Source organism: Typopeltis vanoorti, chromosome 22 (assembly GCF_054136105.1).
Source record: "Typopeltis vanoorti isolate ZY-2024b chromosome 22, IOZ_Tvanoo_1.0, whole genome shotgun sequence".
NCBI classification, from domain to species: Eukaryota; Metazoa; Arthropoda; class Arachnida; order Uropygi; family Thelyphonidae; genus Typopeltis; species Typopeltis vanoorti.
In genome coordinates this window covers 11968377-11989158 of record NC_143570.1, presented here as the reverse complement: position 1 = coordinate 11989158, position 20782 = coordinate 11968377, and the positions used below count along the sequence as shown (strand labels likewise).

The window sequence follows — 20782 nt, the reverse complement described above, 5'->3', positions numbered from 1 at the left end:
TTACTTACGGTTTTTGGGTTCTGAATGAATTAAGACGTGTAACTTCGCCAGTAAAGACTTTTTCATGTGGTAAGTCATCGTGTACAATCAGCTGATACTGACGCAAACTGACATCTTCCCCAAGTGTCTCAATGTGGAAACGCTCACAAACAGCTCCCCAAAATCGCTCTTTCCAAGTAATAAAGTCTTCTTCAATGCTTAAAGAAAGAAAGAAAAAATAATATATTTTTTTTTCAGCACAAGAAATTCGTATAATGTTTCTATTAACTGACTGTTGTTAAAAGCATCAGACCCTACATTTACAGAATAACTGGAAAATTCTGTTTATTATCACCACAAATTCATTAAAAGGGAAGATTATTGTAGGATATGGATAAGTAGATGAATAATAAACTCTGATTGAATATAGTTTCTTCCCCTCCACTTACCACAAATTTAGATTTTATAAAGCTTTGTTAAATAAGTATCCAATTTACGAGTGCAAATAAGAGAAATGTAGTTTCTCTTATTTGCACTCATAAAGTAATGAAAAAACAATTATTATATCAAAAAAAAAGAACTATATTTGTATTTGTCAATTACAGAGATTCAAAATAATCTCCCTCCAACTACACACAATGTTTATATCTGTCGTACAGGTGTTCAAAGGAATGGTGGAAGTCCTGAACCTCCTTCAGTCTCTGGTCCACACCATGTTGGATATCCTCAATGTCACTGAAGCACTCCCCTTTCCATGCACGCTTCATCTTTGGGAAGAGGAAAAAAAGTCTGCAGGACCCAATGGTGAATAGGAGGGATGTTAGAAGTTTTTTTCACTTGGTTAGACTATAAATTATATATTTAGTTTAATCCTTTATTCAAGTGTAAGAAAACAAAGTTTGCTCCATGAGTTGCCCCAGTCCTGAAGATACTTCAGGACTAGGGCAACTCATGGCAAAGGAGGACTGAGTTCTCATCACTTTCCTTAGTATCCCATAATACAAAGCACATCTCCTTGTGGACATGTATAATCCTATGCATTATGGGAAGGGTCACTACCCAGACTGGTTTCAACCTTTATTGAGGTCTCTTCAGTGGGAGCCAGACCCATAGGTGATACCAAGGTTGAAGCAATGCAGAAGTCATATTTCCATATGCTAGTTGCCAAAAGGTGTCACACCTTATTATTAAATTACTCCGGATTAGAGAAAAATGTTGGAAGTTTTTCCTCTTGACGTATTGTTATTAGACTATAACAATACTTCACTGTATAAATAAGACCACAGGCACAAAATAAATTTATTTTGTGCATCTAGTGTTGTTTATACTGTAAAGTACTATTATGAATGCTCACAACATATAAGCTTATCGGTACATTTTGACATCCTTCTTGTTAAATCACTTGTTGCCTTTTGTCCTTCATGACATAGCTGCAAATCAGAATACTGTGTGAACAAAAGAGAGGCTAGTTAAGTAAATGTATAAATAGTTGTGCTAGTATATAAATCAATAAACAATTATATACTGCATGTCCAACTGACTGTTGTTATACACAGAATTTAAATAAATCAAAAGTATATTTTTTCCCCTAATTTTTTTAACAACAAAAACAAAACAAATCTGTCTTGTGTATCATAGTAAAGGATACAAGTATCAGAGCAATTTAAATAGCCACTTACATTAATAGTTTTCTTTCAATACAAGCACAAATTTTCAATTCAATTCAAATATTCAATAGCAAAAAGAATCGAAGAATTTTACTAAGTATTATATCAGGATGATGAATTAAATGAAGAAGCAGAAGACAACTACGAAATAGCTGAAGTGCCACAGATTCTACCAGAAGAAGATATGTAGAGCATCCAAAGCTTGCAAAACGGAAAAGCTGTAGGTGAGGATGGAGTTATAGCCAGTGGTGAGCTATGGAAATTTTAACAAAGGACTCGCATCGTCGAGCAAAAAAGCCATAACTTAGCCCTTATAATACTTATATTGCAACTTTGTAGAGCTTCTGACAGATATGATAATTCCTGTAGGATATCAATCATTAATGCTAGATCTAAAATTCCAAATTGAGGTTTAAAAAGCCCCTATATTTATTGTTCGATGTAAAATGCTTGCATAAAGCTGGGTAATTTCTCCACAAAGCAAGAGCCGTTCGTTAACTGCAAGCTGCCCATCGTGGTGCAAACACATGGCCAATCTTTAAAATTTCGATACCAAGGTCTTTTGCAGTCTTATTTAATTCTCGTTGATTTTTCGGTGATTGATGATGAAAAGCATATAATTTATCCATAAATATTTCAAAATGATTTATTTCTTTAATGTTTTTTTATTGAATCATCTAATGCTAAGTGTAAACGATGAGCGCAATGCCAAATCACAACATTGGGAAATTTTTGTAGAAGTTTAATTGCAACACCTGATTTGTTTCCTAACATTACACTAGCTCCAACAGAACAAAATGCAATGAAATGATTTTTTATATAGTTATCAGAAAATCCATATGAATTTAAAGTAGTATTTTCTAGTTCTACAAGATTATTAAACAAGAAGAACAAGGCGCTCGCAAGTTTAAGAAAAATTTAACAAAGGGCTTGCGCGAGCCCCTTATAGCTCACCACTGGTTATAGCTGAACTTCTAAAAGCAGGCAGAGGAATGATCTCTGTTTATTATCACCAATCTCTACAAAATCTTAGCAAAACTATTTACCTTATGTCTGAAGAAAAATGATGTACAAGAACATCGAAGAAGGCTACCCTAATTCTGGTACATAAAAAAAGGTGATAAAGACTTGACAAACTACCAACCCATCTGGTTTACAAAGTCTTAGCTCATAGGCTTTGTATGACTTTAGATCTCGCACAACCAAAAGAACAGGAAGTCTTTCAAAGTGGCTTTAGTACAATGGACCATATTCACATTGTAAAACAGATTATCGAACAGTGCAATCAATATCAGTTATCATTATGTCTTGGTTTTATTGATTATGAGAAAGCCTTTGATTCAGTAAAAACTTATGCAGTACTTAGAGCATTACGAAACCAACAAGTGGAGGAGCCATAGGTCAGGATCAAATCAGCATACACCAATACAACAGTAGCAATTCATTTCAATGGAAACATCTCTACTGTGGAAATACAGAAAGGTATAAGACAGGGTGACACATTATCTCCAAAATTATTCACAGCATAGCTAGAAGAACTGCTTGATTGGGAAGGGAAAGGTCTGAAGATAAATGGAAGATATTTAAGCCATTTACACTTTGCAGATGACATAGTTATCTTTATTCAACTGCACATGAATTACAGATTCGTATCCATGAACTCTAAATTGCTAACAAAATAGCTGGCCTAAAGAAAAACCTAAAGAAGACCCAAGCTATGTCCAACCAGAAATAAAAGTAGATCATTACATTAATTATTATTACATAAATCATTACATAAATTAAACAAGTAGATCATTACATATACTAGAACAACAGATATCAACAGAAACAAAATATCATGGACGAAATTAAAAGATGCACAATACTTGGATGGAAAGCATTTGGAAAATTAGTCAATATTCAAAAGCCAACTACCATTATGCCTGAAGAGAAAAGTTTTTAACCAATGTATTGCTCCTATATTGACATATGGCTGTGAAATATGAACACTAAATGCAAAGGAAATTCAAAATTTAAGAGCAATACATTACTAAATAACTTAAGGAATTGACAATATAGATAAGAGTAGATAAGTAAATAAATTGAAAATCAGAATTTCGGAACACAAGAACTACATTTGTTTTCACAAGTACAGCCGCTCTGTATATCCAAGACCATGCTCTGGATACACGCCACAGAATACGGTGGAAGAAAGCTATAGTAATACACCGTAGCAAATAGAAATTCGAAAGACTATTCATGGAATCAGCCTCAGCCCTAAGAAACTCTCGAAACAAATTTGGTCATATGAGACTGCCCCAAATTTGGGAGGCTTACATCAGCAGACCTTCAGCCCAACAGCCAAGAACACCTACTTAGTCCGCTAGGGGGACACCATCAGGACTTTCAGGAGAACAATAGCTTCATCACTTCATTCTCAGTTACTGTGTTGTAGTGCCTACGTGCACATGCCTTTTTTGTACGTTCCTTTTGAAGATGACAACGTGATGTTGCTGAAATATCGGAAATATTTATTAAAGTGTAATTTAATTTATATTCTTATCTACATTGTCAATTCTTTAAGTGATTTAGTAATGCATAACCAACGTATAAGCCTGTCTACAAGAATAAGAACAATACAATTTAATATGGAAAGAAGTATGCTTGGTATCACAAGACTGGATCACAAAAAGAATATGTGAATAAGAAATCAAACCAAAGTCTCTGACATCATAGGAAGAGTGAAATATCTGAAGCGGCAATGGGTTGGACATATCACTCGAAGACAAGATCAATGATGGACAAAAGTACTGGATTCGATCCCATGAGAGGAAAAACAACCGCAGCACCGACCTAAATCACGGTGGATAGATGTCAACAGATTTGCAGGAGTGACATAGGAAAGTAGAGTCATGGACAGACAGGTTTGGAATAATCTTGGGAAGGCCTTAATCCAGTAGTGGATTGACAATGGCTGATGATGATGATGATGCATGTCCAACTGACTATTGTTATACACAGAATTTAACTAAATCAAAAGTATATTTTTTTCCCTAATTTTTTTAAACAACAAAAACAAAACAGAAATCTGATATATGTATCCAGAGCAATTTAAATAGCCATTTACATTAATAATTTTCTTTCAATTCAAGCACTGAATGCAATAGTGACCTAACCCATAAAAACCTGGGGGGGGGGGAGTTTTTCATTTACAACTGATAAAGCACTGATCTGAAAATGAACATCTGATGTTTCATTTCATGCAATATAAACAAAGAAAGCTTGTTTGGACCAACTGCATTGGGAAATTATTATTTAAATGATACTTAACTTATTAACTCAGGCTTCATAATTATGTGAGTTAGGCTACAACTTTATTCAGTACCTCAATTATGATCAATGCAACTTACTTGGCATCATCATCTCCTAGGCCTAACTCATAAACTCTAGTAGCACCTAGTTCCTCTAAACGACGATCAACATACTTTCCCATTGAATTATAGTGCTCATAAGTTTTGTTCCCCAATCCAAAAACCTATATAATAACAATAAAATAAGCAATTTATATAATATATACATATGTATATAGATATAGAAGAAATAAAATTGGGAAATTTTTTTTAACTGTGCAGTTATATGTGTTACCCACCTTCCCTCCTGGAAATACTGCCTCTGAAAATCTTGAAATAGTATTGTGATCATTTGGGGAGCAGATAATCCAGAAATCCTGCTCTACAGTTCAAATAACTTTTTTTCATACCACCTCAAGACAAATAAGCATGATGGTGGTCTCAACTAAGTGATGAGGAAAATCAACTACCAACTCAATATTTTCAGAAACATCATGTAATACTTGAATTTTAACCCATGGTTTGTTAGTAACAAAAGCAGAGATGCTATCTGTTTTTGTTTTAACATATATGATGATGATTAATTGATTTCCTTTTGATATTCAGTCATCTATTATGATTGCCAAAAGACCAAGGTTTTTGTCTCCTATGGAAACACTGATTTCAGACTAAAGTATTTTACTAAATTCAAAGAAACTTTAACCATTAAATATCCTAGCTGAAGCCAATGATTACTTAAGGAATATCCCAAAATAATTTAATAAATCAAATATTATTTATGGTAATTATATACATAACTCATCTAGTAACATGATTAAAAAATTCATTGTACGTTATAAATTAAAAAATTTAAGTTATTCTTGCACATACTTGCACTCATACATTGTACAAACAATTAAAATGAATATTTGTTGAGCTCAACTAAAAATTAAACTCATGACAAAAAATATAGACCAAGATATATAATATTTTAGTGATCCATCAACCACACGCCAAGTAAACTTTCATCAGTTAGGTCTCTGAATGTACTAAACAGAACAGAATATCAAATTTCATTATATTAAATGCCTGTCTTCATCCAGAGTTCAAAATTCATTAGTAGTCATCCATTCCACCTTAAGCATGAGACAAGAGAATTTAACTGAGGAAACAAAATAGTCCTAACTTTCAGTAGTTGAGAGAAAATTCAAACAAACACTGCTTTCATTCCAAATGAAGAATATGAGTTCTTGCATAATGTAATGGAAGCACATATATACTCGTATATCAAGTTTCTCCTGTTCCAATCACCAATAACATTAGGAATTATTGGCTGTCCCTTACCTTATTAATAGGTAACATTATCCCACAGTGTTACATCTGTTCAAAACCCACATTAAAAGTAAATGGGATGTTAACTTCAATATGACATCATCAAGGTCATCCTGAAGATATTTGCAGCAGGAGGCAGGAAGATGCTGCAACTGTTATAAGAGATCCAAATAAGAGTCAGATCAACTGCCTCTATATCTCATTAAGTGGGACTTGCTAGAAGTAGAGGTGGGGGGGGGGTGAAGAATATGACTGTCTATAAGGATGGCAACTCCTCTAATGGTCCATCCCCTATCATCTTCATAAATGATGGCTACATTTCATAATGCTACACTGTCAACTGCAGGAAAAGTCAGATTGTTTATACTTCTGGAAAACAGCCTTGATATTGATGTTTTGATGGAACATGATAATTCCATTGTAGAAATGTGTTTTAATTATTTATTTTTGGTAGTGTCATTTGGCTTCTGATGTTGCAAGGTCTTGTTTTCATTGGCCATGGATTTTTCCTTTTTGGACAGCCAGTGTCCATTTCTTCTTCATCAGGAAAATATCCAAGACATTGTCAAATAAGGCTCCCTCAAGACACTAGATATATTAATTATCTTCTTGCAGGGATAACAAAGATATCTGTTCCATCTATTTAATGGGTCTTGAAGCATGTTCTTGATTCTCTGCAGTGCACATTCCACAATTGTTTTTATTTCCACTAGGGGGATGAAAATTTTTGGAATGTAATTTTTCTCTTTGATATGCTCTAAAGAGACAGCAAGCATATCATACTGTTCAAGGATGCTGTAGTTGTGAAAAGGCAGGACTGACATATGCATTAAGGTCCACAATGACATTTTCTTTACAGGTACCTTCTCATCATAAGAGCACTTACCACTTTATGGTATACTGCCTCTTTGTCTACTGCCCTGATAAGAGCTGCTCTGCTCAGTTTTTATTTTTTGGATCTCCTTTTCATCCTTCCACTTTTTTGGCATGCTCAGGAGTAAGCTGGGTCCCTCACAATTAGGGTATTTCAGTGTTTTGCTCTTACAATCTTTGTTCTTGTGATCTTTACTGCCAAATCAGGAACAGATGGAAGAGCCACAACAGGAAGTCTAAAAATGACCACACTTCTGACATTTCAAGGATTTGCAATGTAAAGCCTAACAGATCTCTTCATTAGCAACAATGAGGAGATCCCACTCCAATATTACTCTTTGGAAGTAACAAAGTTTGTGGGAGTGATTGGTATTTTCCAAATAGATCTTGCACAAAAGAGTTGCTCTGATTGTGTCTGTGTTATTATTGTTTCTATAAAAATGTTTCCTGAACAGAGTTGCTTGACTGATTTTGGAGATCCTGCCAACACTTCCAAACCTTTCTGGATGGAGGGTGACATTTTCCCAAGTAGACATTCTCTAGTTGAGTGCAATATTAAAATGGTTGGTATGTTTATTGCTGTCTGTTTTTTTGTTCGTTTGTTTTTTGATTTTGTTTTCAGTTGATGTTGCAATGGTTTATGGACATAACTGGGGTTTGTTAAGCCCCGCTCCCCTGCCTAAATTAAAGGGTGAAAAATTATTCACACTGTGAATAATTCCAGGTAACCACCACTGGTATTTCCACAGGCAACACAATTATGTAAAGAAAAATAATTTATCATTTATAAATGAAACTTGGTTAAATTTATACTATGCAAGAAAATTTATACCAAATGAAGCAAGTCTATTTTCTAAAACAACAAGTAATTTCATTACTGCATATATGAGACCAGTGAAATCTGCATCTCCTGCTTGAAGCCACTGGTGAAATTCTTGGGCATTGTCAGTTGGATCACCTTCACCATAGGTAGCCATACAAAATATAGCTAAAGCATTAGGTATCTCAGCAACTTTACATAAATCTTCCTGAAAAAAAAAAAAAACCTTATATTATGCATTCAATTAATATTAACTATTCTACAACAAATATCAAATTCTTAAGAGAAGCATACACTGATAAATAAGCATGATTGTTTCCTAATCATGTTTGGCTATCAATGTATGCTCTTATACAAGATTAGTGCTGGATTAAGGGGCAGGCTGAGTGGGCATCTGCCCAGGACACCAAACATAAGGGACACAAAAACTAAGGGACACAAAAACTAAGGATTTGAGCAAATAAAAATAAAAATACATAAAAGAATAAAAATGCAGTCTGCCCGGTGCACGAAATTATCTTGGTCTGGAACTGTCGGGCAATTTGTCAATCTTCAATATTGGATATTATCAGCTATTGCATTCTGGATTTCTTCTAAGATATCTCCCTTTGGGTGGAAAGACCATGGCCCAAATCCCATCTAAGACAGAATTTTATTAAAGCCGTTTCAGCAGAAGGCACTTTCAGTTGAAAAGCAATGTTAGCATGGCATACGGTAGGACATTCCCTTCTGGAAATTCAATTTTTCATACTGCAAAACAGATAAGCTAGCCAGAACACACACACACACACACACACACACACACCAATTAACAGACAATACACTGGACTCACAGCCTTAGGCGCTTGAGTTAGAATGCAAAACAGCTCAACCCAACTTAGATCTTAGTCTTCCTAAGTCTTTTCCTGCCATTCTTGTGTCAAATATTTGTTATGCTAACGTTTCGTCTTGCATACTATTTAAGTGATCATCATACTAAACTTAGATGATCTAGTTATCAATTCAATAATTTGCATGCTTAAATGTATTATTTTTCAGAGGGTTTTAAATATATCTTTTATATACTATCACCATATTGAAAAATCCACATATTATAAAAGAAACTGAGTAAATCAAAGTATTCACATGAAAGTTACATAATAAGACAGACTGGTCATTCAGCTGAGATAACAGAAGAAGCACACCAAGGCAACATACTTCACTTCTTGTGTGATCAACATGGTGCAGTGTGTGTGTGTGTGTGTGTGTGTGTGTGTGTGTGTGTGTGTGTGTGTGTGTGTGTGCGTGTGTGTGGGAAGGGGGGGAGATTGTTAACCATGTGAAAGACTTTTCTTATCACGTAGCTAAAAACAAAATAATGGGAAACTCCAAACAATTGCCAACATCCTTTATTTCTACATCAGATTTTAAGATTTAAATTTAACACAAACGTCTTAAGAATTCCAAAAGCATATAAAACCAGAATAACAGAACGTAATTAAATGACATTTGGTTGCCAGTGATTACAGAGAATAAAAGTCAATTATACTTCGAGCACAAAGAACAAGATGAGAATTACACGAAGGCTGCTGCTCTGAACACAGTAAGAGAAATGCAGTTAGGACTGAAAAAAATGAAATATGATAAACAGAAGTTGAGCTATTAAGTAAAAAACAAAGATTTGGACAAATTTCTCCAAATCTTTGAATGGAAAGATTTGGAGAAACCTGTGCCATTGCTCTTATCATCTCCAAGGCTTTTTGATAGGCTTTGGCATCAAGGGCTTCTCAACAAGTTACTATCATTTGAACTGCCTCAATCTTCGTGTAAATGGATTGTCAGTTTTCTCTCCATCGATCCCTATGCACAATGGTGGACAGTGTTCTCTCGTCAGACTTTCTGGTCAATGGCAGTGTCCCTAAGGGCTCTGTCATTGCACCCACCCTCTTCCTGATATATATAAATTATCTGCACTCATTGACTGCAAATCCTGTCCATAGTTTTGCTTCGTCCTATTCATATGACAAGCTTTGCAGTGCTCAAGCATCTCAAGCTTCTAGATTATATGTAATAAGTGCCCTGAACACTGATCTCCACAGTATTCTTGATTGGGGGGTGAAAAGCACCCTAGTAAACTTCAATGCTTCCAAAATGCAGTTTTATTTTTTTCCTATAAATAGGATCTCAGATACTCTTCAATTACTTTTGATAATTCTCAGCTCAACAGTCAAGACCAAATCTCTCTCTTCTCGGTCTGACTCTTACTCCAAACCATTCTTGGCACAATCATATCACTTCTATAGCATCATCAGCTTCCTAAAAACTCGGTATCCTTTTCTGCTGAAGACAGTTCCGAAAAGAGGAGTCTGTTGATTGATGATGCTTCTCTTACAGACCCTCTTCAGCCACTTTCCCATGGAAGATCAGTCTCTGTATTGTGTCATTTCTAAGGATATTTTCATGGCAACTGTTCAGTAGCACTATCATCCATTATGCCTCCCATTTCTGCAGATATAGGATCTCAAGCAGCAGCTGCTCAACATCCCTTTACACTGCATACTCAATGAACATGCTGCTTCCAGTCATCCATCTCAACTCAAAGGACTAGAACAGTTCAAGAAGGATATCAACAGATTACTCTACTACTTACCCTGTTCACACACGGCATTCACTTGCTATAGGCTCTTCTGCCTTCCATATGCAGGAGAAATATAAAAATAAAAAATAAAAAAAAGGAAAGGGTAGGGGGAGTGAATCCCAGTTCTTGTTCTATTTGTCACATATTAAAAAATTTCTTAGAAAACATCTTTAATAACTCATAAGTTTCTATACTATCCCCTCTTTTCTGCTATCAACTAAACTCTGCAACCTACACACTCAACCTATCCTCATAAGGAGCATTCCACAGACCTGTTACTAGTTTGGTCACTTATCTCTGAATCCTGTCCACTACCTCCTGATCCCCAAGGTGACCAAATTTGTGCACAGTAGTCAAATGCAGTCAAACCATAGTCTTGTAAAGAGGAATAGTAACTTCTTATCTTTACTTGTAGCATGTTTTTCAACATCCAAGTAATCCTTTGAGTTATTTTTACCAACACTTTTGCAATTTGTTGTAATTTCCCATATCTAATTCTGTTGTCACTCTATTATAAAATGCAAGTAAATTACACTAAGGAAGGACCTACCTTTTACAAAGTCATGTTGCCTACCATAGAGAATCATGTTCCTATCCATCTATTGCTGGATTTTACCTGTAACTAACTTTTCAAATACTTTAACCACCACTCCTGAGATATTCATTGGTCTATAATTTGCTATTTTCTGTCTTGAAGCCACCTTTATGTAATGAAATTAACTTACCCTCTTTCCACTCCCTTGGAACCTTGCAAGAGATGAGACTTACACTGAACAACTTCAGAGGTAATGCCAATTCTCTTGCACATTCACACAGTACACAGGCACACATGCAATTCAGTCCCACTGATGTATTCACATTGATTTTTTTTCAATATGCTAAGCACTTCAAATTCATCTATCATCTCAATTTTGACAAGTCTCTGCCACAATAGCAACTGCAAAATCTTCATCTGGATGATGCACTTTGGCAATCATCCAGGTTATTCTTTCCCTTACTTGCTATACAGCTGAAAAAAACCTTTTTTTTTTTTTTTTATTTACTTTGGCCTACATAGCTAATTTTCTCTCATAATCCTATTTGCTCTTCCTTACTATACTATTCAATCTCCCTGCTTGCACTTTGTACTGCTTGTGAGTATACTGATCACCTCTCTGTTTATCCCTCCCCAATGTTTGCTTTTATGCAGCTATATCTCTACTCCACTTAACCAAGGCATTGTTCCAAGATGTCTTCTAAGTCTGTCATAATTACCAGCTTTATAGTTCAACATACTCTTTCTTGATAGAGAAGTCCACATTTAGAAAACTTCACAGAACAAGACTGCATAGTCTCTCTCTCCAATTGGAGGCAGTGTGTCTTACCTTGTTTATGGATACAGTCTGAGGCTATTACCAGATCCACCACTCTCAAATCCCTGGTCCCCTAACATGCTGTTTCATGTAATTATCTCTTAGCAGCTGTATAAATTTCATTTCCATTTGCCATGTTCACTTTCCTCCCTCCAATCTATGTCTCCATAATAATTGCTCGGCCTGCACTCATTCTGCTAATCTGCTGATGCACGGCATCCACATCTTCCTCTGGATCCCCAGGTCTACAGCAGCAATGAATAATATAGTTTGTCCTACTGGCCTCAATCTCACACTAAAGAGCCTCAAATGAACCATCTCGTTCAGATCTACAATCCTCAACTTCTAATTTTGTTGATCGAAGTGCTTCAGCTATCATTAATAATATTACTCCTCTTACCTTATTTCCTCTATCCTCCCTAAAAATATAATACTCTTTACATTCTATCCCTGTAACTATATAATTTTCTGTCAATCAGATTTCATTGATGACTACAATTTTTGGCCAAGTCGAGCTGACCAATGCCAAAAAAACTCCTCTCCCTTATTTCTGATACTTCTGGCACCTGTGTGCATCATATTAACATTCCCTTGTTAATAATTGACTGAGAGTTACCTTTATGTAATGTCATTACCAATCCATTCAGATTCAAAGCCTGTGAAATCACATTCAGAATTACATAATCATTTCTGTATACACATACTCCACACTTGACTGCACCCCCCCCCAAGACTTAGTTTCCTTGATTTAACTTTATTAGATCACATATTTTTTGTCTGTGTCAGAGATATCATACAATTCCAAAATTGTAAAAGAACACATAAAAATACTCAAAACAATAAGTAGAAAAAAAATTACACTGAAAACCTAAAGTCCTATGAGGGACACCCTCTCTCTCTCTTGGTGCTGCTGACAAGCCTTAGCTATTAGGCAGCAGGCCTAATAATTAAATTAAATTTATAAGTAAAGTGGATATTAAATCCAGCATTATTTCAAAGCCAAATGTAGAAACTATGAAAGTTTTGTAAAAAAGTTGACCAGAGAGCTTATGGGCATACACTCACCGGCATTCACAAGTTGCCTTAGCGCTGTTTCGAACTGTTTGGTTCTTCTAAGAGACCAGGCAGAAACGTTAAGAGAGAAAAAACTCTCATTCAGTACTAAGGAACTTGAAATGTCGAGAGGTGTATTTTTCATAAGCAAACTCTTGATCGGTGCATGAAAGTATTTACTAAATAAAGTAAAATATTAACTAAACTAAATTTAGTTAGAATAATAATGGTATCATGGTGAGTTTTGATGTCAACTCTTTATTTACCAATATCAGCCTTTCTAACACTTTATCTTTGCTGAAAAACTCTTTTATCTCTGATATCGTTGATCTTTACAATTTTGCTATCCTACTTCTCTTGGAAGGAGCTATATATAAACAGATAAAGAGTACAGCCATAGGCTCTCCCCCACTAACCAATTTCTTTATGGAACATTTTGAAAAACATACCCTTGATATGCCATTCTCAAACCTTCAATCTGGCTAAGATATACTGATGATGATGTGTTCTCTATTTGGCCACATGGCTCAGACACTAATTCAGACTCCTTCCTCCTTCACTCCAACAGCCAGCACCCCAGAATCCAGTTCACCATAGAAAAAAAAAGAAAATAACAATAGCCTGCCTTTTCAAGACACTCTAATCATGAGTCTTCCCAATGGCATCTTTTCTTTCTCAGTTTACAGAAAAGCCATCCACACAGGTAGAATACATGAACTTTCTCACCCTCCCCCCAATCTCTCAATGGTAAGGTGTTATCAAAACACCTGTCAACAGAGCCTACAATCTCTGTTACACGCAGGTTTTCTTTTCAGATGAACTATCCGTTATCTGCCAGATCTTTCTGTCTAATGGTTACAATGCCAAAAAGATTAACAAATTTATTTTTTCCTCCTTTTCCTCACATCCTTCTCTATAAACAGATTACAGTAATACTATTACTATTCCTTATATTCAAGGCATCAAAGAAAAAACAGAACTCTAAAAAAATATCTTTGTACTGCTTTTTTAGCCACATCTGAAGATGGTTGCACTTATTAACTCTCCTAAGGATCCCCCCCCCCCCATTCCCTCTGTTCCAGGAGCTTATTCTTGCAAATTATCTTATTATGATCAAACTAGGAGATCTGCCTAAAAGAATGCAAGAATACATCCACTGCCATAACTATGGTCAGTCTGATCGAGCTGACCATGCTTTGGTTACCTTGTACAGAATTATCAAATGGAAAAAAATTAATAAATATGGTTGTGTTAAACTTTCCAAGATTTGGGAAACCTTAATTCTGAGGCCTCCCTCCCTCCCTCCCAACAGCTAAGGATAGTCAATAGCATCCAGAGAGGATGCCCCTCGTAGGACTTTAGGCTTTTAGTCTATTTTTTCCCTCCTACTTATTGTTTTAAATATTTTTTTGTGTGTGTTTTTGCCATTTTTAAAGTATATCACTGATGATGTCTCTGTGAGAGAGACAAAATATAGGTTCTTATAAACTTGTATTTTATTGTTCCTCCGTGCTGTATTCATTCCATTAAACCTAATAATGAGGTCCTTTCATCCATCAAATTCTCTCCATATATCTTATAAACTGCACACCATTCCTCCTGCACAATCTTCTCATCGACTCGCTCATTCACAATAATGGTTCTCCTCCTCCTCAATTCAGTCCTGTCATATCGAGGCAAACAGACCCACAATCTTTGCTTTCTCACTCTTCTTTTTCACTTTCTATTACCAACTCTTTCGTATCTTCTCTCATTGCATATTTCTTACCTTTCAAATCATTCATGCCAGCCAAAACAAGCAATTCTTTCAATTTCGCTTCTCTCTCTTCACTAACAGCTTCACCAGCATCCTTAATCTTTGCATGCTAATGAAACACCCTGGGAAACACCCTTTTTTTAAGATTTATCATTAAGTATACCTCTTATCATCGAATCTACACACAATACTTTCTTGTTATTCCCAGTTTCTCACACTTTCATACTTTTACCATTCACTTTGTCTTTCATTCTTCCCTCCTGATGTACCACATAACAATCATTTAAGCCCCATAATCATGCTATTTCACCTTACTGTCACCTCATCATCCAATTACTTTCAGCCATCTTTTTAATGCAATCATAATCATTTATTCCTTCCACATTCTCTACAGCACTTTTTGCTATCTTTCCTTATATCATTAACATTACACACACTTATTCTCCTGCTTTCTACAATAATGAGTTTATATTTTGAAAACAGATTATTATTATTATTATTATTACGGGTATCTCCATGGAGTCAGTAGACTCATCGCGGGAGACCCAAACTAGCAAACAATATCTGTCATATCTCTTCTTGAATTCATTTACAGACGAAGAGCTCACAACCAAGTCAGGCAATGAATTCCACTCATTCACCACCCTCCAGGCAAAAAACCTTGTTCTGACACCTTTGTTAACCACACTCTTCTTTAATTTCCAGAGATGACCTCTTGTTCTTCCATCACTTTCACACAGCTGAAACATTTCCCCTGCATCAATCCTATAAAAACCTTTTAGTAATTTGAATGTTTCTATCATATCCCCTCTTCTTCGCCTATCAACCAATCTCTGCAATCCACAAGCTCTCAATCTATCAATGTAGGGAGCATTATTTATATCACTCACCAACTTGGTCACTCTTCTCTGAACCCTCTCCACAGCCTCCTCATCTCCAAGGAATCCAGGTGACCAGACCTGAGCACAGTAATCCAAATGTGGAAGTATCAATGCTTTATAAAGGGGAATAATAACCTCTTTATCTCTGGATGTCAGTGTGTTCCTCAACAACCAAGTAATCCTATGTGCAATCTTGGACACCTTAGCAATGTGTCCTCTGAACTTCATCTCCCTATCTACCAATACCCCTAAGTCCCTAGCCTCATCAATCTCTTGGAGTACCTTTCCATCGATGTAGTACACAGCTGGTAATCTTTTAATCCCAAAATGCATGACTTTACACTTTTCCACATTGAACTGACATCCATTTTCTTTTGCCCATTTTACCAGCTTATTTAAATCCTCCTGCAAACTTTCAACATCAGCTTGATTTTTTATTGCACTACACAACTTTGCATCATCAGCAAACAACTGAATATCTCCCTTTAAGCCGTTTCCTATATCATTTATATACAAATTAAACAACATTGGCCCAAGCACAGAGCCCTGAGGCACACCACTGGTCACCTGCCTCATTCTGGACTCGGCTCCTCCATACACCACCTTATGGTATCTCTCCCTGAGCCATTCTCCTATCCATATCAACAATTTAATATCCATTCCCATCTGCTCCAATTTGCGTAACAGTGTTCTATGGGGTATCCTGTCAAAAGCCTTAGCAAAATCCAGAAGTACCACTGTGTAGCCAGTTCCTTTGTCCAACTCAGATGTTATTCTATTATGAATAGTTAATAGATTGCTAAGGCAGGATCTACCTTTAACAAAACCATGTTGGCCTCTATAGAGTATCATATCCTGATCCACCCATTCTTGAATTTTGTCTTTAACCAACTTTTCCAATACTTTTACCACTACTCCTGAGATGGTGATCGGTCTGTAATTCAATACCGCAGTTTTAGAGCCACCCTTATGCAAAGGAACCACTTTGCCTAACTTCCACTCCCTAGGGACCATACCAGAATTCAAACTTAAGTTAAATATCCAGGTGAGAGGGGTTGACAATTCATTTGCACATTCACGCAACACCCGAGGTGAGATTTCACTGACTAATGCCAAAAATTCTTCTCTCTTATTTCGAATGCTTCTAGCATTGGTATACAAAAATTGCAGATTCCCTCTAGATCTTGTACCGGCTTTAGAACTGATATATAAGTCACTAACTACCGTAGTCCTATGCCGATTTTTATCCCCTCTCTTCTGCAATTTATTCAGCCTATAAGGATCAATAAATACACAATCAGTGCTAAAGTTTCTCTCTCTTACACTCAACCTTTTCAATATTAGTTTCCCTGCCCAATAACTTCAACCTGTTCAGAAAACAATAACTTCTTCAATCGCTTATGTCCTTCCATGTTAAGATGCAGTCCATCTCTAGCATACAACTGCCTTTTTCCTTCAAACACACTCCAAACATCAACAAACTCCAGACCTCTTTTTCTGCACATTCTTGCAATCATATCATTCATTATCATTGCTCGTCTACTTAACTCGTAATTGTCAAAACGAGGCAGCACACACACTATTCTCCCATTGACACTTTTCCTCTTCACAATATCTAATAATGTTCTTAAATCTTTTCCTACCCGATTTATACTACTTCTCAGGTCATTCGTACCCACCATAACTATCATCTTGTCTGCTTCATGCCCTCTCTTTATTGCTAAAGCCACTCTTTCTATTGTCCCATCAGCCAAGCACTCCTCATGCATACCACTCTCCATACCCTTAATCATAGAATCACCATATATTTTACTACTCTTAACTTCATTCAAGTCCACACTCATGGACTCATTCTCTACACTATTCAGCATGACTCTCCCAGCTTCATTACTCAACTCTCTATTACTTACCCCCCCACTCTCACTACATCTCATTTCTTCTAGGCCACTTGTGGTTTTATTATATTGACTCCCAATCACTCCCATACTATTTATTACTGAATCATTCACCAAAGACTCACCCATATGTAATCTTGTTCTAGTTACTTCAGCTAAAGTAATCTCTATAGTCCTAATTTCTCTGTTTAACACATTAAACTCCGCTTTAACTTCCAGTATCTCCTTACCGATCACTTCCACTTCCTCATGAAGAAGATGAAGGTCATTTTTCATTTCATAAACTCCCGCCGAAGTTCTTCCGCTATGATCCCGATGTCAGCTTCCATTCCTAAACGCTCCAGCCTATCCCGACACTTCTCACATACGTCGACATTTTCGTTCTTCTCATTTTGCCAGACCGACCACAGATCCTTCACATTTTTCGGTGCATACATATAGCAGTTTCCGCAACGCATCCATTGCGAAAAATCCAACGCTGAGCCGGCCTTTCTTGTAGTAGTAGAAGTCCTGCGCGCCGCTGACGTACGTTTCTTGTTGGATGCCATCTTTACACGTTGATATAGTGAAACAAACGGCAGTGAAAACACAATATATACAACACAGTTCTAAACAATAATACCACTGAAGGACACTTGTTTCTAACTGATACACAATTGCAGCACAATTTGTGACAAACAGCCACACTATATTTAACTTTAAAAACACGTTTTCTAGACTAGCTAAACTCGACCGCCACATTTACCAAGGACACTAGCGCCACCTCCCACCACCTACTATTAACCTTTTTGATAATCAAAATGTTCAAAGAAATAATACATGAGATTTTAGAAATATATTTTTAAAACCATATCTTTAAGAAAAATATTCCAATATTTTACAATATCAAATCATTCATACTTACCATATCATATTCTTCAGGATCAGCAACCATTGCTTTCATTCCATACCGATTAGCTTCTTTAGCAATTCGTGCTGCAAACTCTTCTGCTGTTCCAGTTTGTGAGCCATAAAATACAACAATATTGCGACCCTACATTAAAATTGGCATGAGAGTAATACTATTTCAAGATGCACTTGATCATAAATCCTAAAATGATAGTGCTCATTATTTAACATTTATATTAAAACTAAAAATAGAGATATTAAAATAGAAACTAGAAAATTTAAAAACATATCTAGCCTGACACCCACTGACATTTCTGTTTTAAATCTGATATTTATAACAATGTTTACACATATGCCTGATATGCATATTTTGTTGTGTTCACAAGATTGACTGACTACCTGTTCGTATCATCTAATCCTTCCAAATTGTAAAGAAATGTAATAAGATTAATAAAAGTGGCTGCTTTTCCGCCCACAGAAACAGACAAACTGGCCTTGGATAGCCCATTAACAGATGCAACATAGCCTTGCATTAATTCTTAACTTAATCCTTAGCTCTGCATGATATTATTTCTGGTATGAACCAAGGAGAAAACACTAATCAAAATAGTTTATTCATCCAGTTTCCCATATTCTGTAATGTAATCAGAAATAAACTGCAATTTGAAAAAAACTTAACAGATTGATTCCTAAACCATAAATTGTCGTATATAAAATATGTTGGTAAACAGATGGCAAACATCTTGCTGAGATATCAAACATGTGGTTCATTGTTGAACTGCACTATTTAATGTCTATCATAACCTAGTTCCCAGCTTCTTGGGTCTTTAATGTATGTGCTTTCCAAAGTTGGTTTAAAATAAAACCTTGTTATACTGTGTTGAACAATGTAACATTTCAACAGCTTCTTTGAATTTGTGAACATAGTTGTTGAATTCAATATATGGCATTCTTGTGAGCTTCCAAAGTATCTGATGATTTTCATTGGTAGTATGATAAGCTAGGCCAGAATTATGTGCCTGCTGTTTCTCTACATCTGTGGTATGTTCTTTCATGTGAATCTCTTCCCACAATCCAGTTCTCCAACATAACAGATCATCATCATCATCATAATTTATTCATGTATGAACAGAAACTCACGGAGATAAAATTTATTATATGAAAGTGAGCCAAATTGCTGTTTTATACAAAACAGTAAATGTCAGATGGTCCATGAGTCTCATCTTCAAATAGAAGTTTATTTATGTATTGCCAAAAATGTTTTCTAGGTTTTCTTCTGTGTCCATTAGTTGGTATGTAGATAGCAAAGGCAATGAACATAGGTGAAAGTAAATATCAAAATTGATATCCCAACCACCTCAGCTGACTTTTCTGAATTGTTTCTATTAAGGAGTCTTTGTTGGCTTTCTTCAAGAATAACAGTATTAGTGTAAAATCTCTTGTGGTGAAACATAGAAATATTTTTCACCTATATCGATTTTACATGGGCCATAAATACTTATAATTAAGAGTGTATATAACCTACTGTAATATAATACATTTAGTAATATAATGTTAGAATAACTAAATGTAGAACTGCAAGAAATTGTAACTAAAAAGATCAGACAGGATTAGGCTACTAAATTAGGTCACCAGATTATGAGTTTTGCCACCAAAACCTAACATAAGTGTGGGTAACGTAAGGGAGCTTCCAGTAAATCCGAGAAGTTTGAGGGGCAAAAGCTCTCGCTTTTTTTTTTTTTTTTTTTTCCCTGTGACAAGCTTTTTGAGAAGGGGAAGAATGTGGATATGTTAATAGATAGTGTGGGGTCTCCTACAATGAACCTTTTGATTCCATGGAGTACCTGTATAAATAATAATACTCTCTCTCAACAAAGCCTGCATCTCAAATTATATACCCAAAGTGAAATCAAAGCCAATATAGAAAAGGTCTCCACAGAATTCTAAGAAATGCAGCCAACAATGATATGAATAAAAACAGCTGCTAGAACAGAAATAAAGGCTCTCATTGTATTTGTAAAAACAACATTTTAGCATTAAAAGTTGACAAAGGTAACACAAGAGTTGTTCTTATGAGTGTACCTAAAATTCATTGTTTTTATGCAATGATGAATGATTTCCTTTTGATATTCAATCATCTATTTTATTGTCTCCTATGGAAATGCTATTACAGATCTCTGAATATTTAACTCAATTCAAAGAAACCTTATCCTCCATTATCATAGCTAAAGCCAATAATGAATCCAACTATATTCAAAAATAATTTAATAAATTAAATATTATTTAAATACTTATATAAACAGTTTCATTTAGTGAACATATAAAGACAAGTAATTAAATAATGAATTAAAAATATTA

General features: G+C 35.5%; 1 protein-coding gene across 2 annotated transcripts in view; it reads right to left on the bottom strand.

Moving 5' to 3' along the window:
- Positions 1-20782, bottom strand: part of Cpr (Cytochrome P450 reductase) — a 159639-nt gene that overhangs the window by 80510 nt on the left and 58347 nt on the right. For both annotated transcript variants that reach the window (XM_090411790.1, XM_090411791.1), the window contains exons 4-7: positions 18441-18569; positions 8041-8190; positions 5039-5163; positions 9-197 (exon numbers count right to left, since the gene is read on the bottom strand). In XM_090411790.1, coding sequence (XP_090267916.1) covers positions 9-197; positions 5039-5163; positions 8041-8190; positions 18441-18569 — 593 coding nt within the window. The remainder of the gene's footprint in view (positions 1-8; positions 198-5038; positions 5164-8040; positions 8191-18440; positions 18570-20782) is intronic.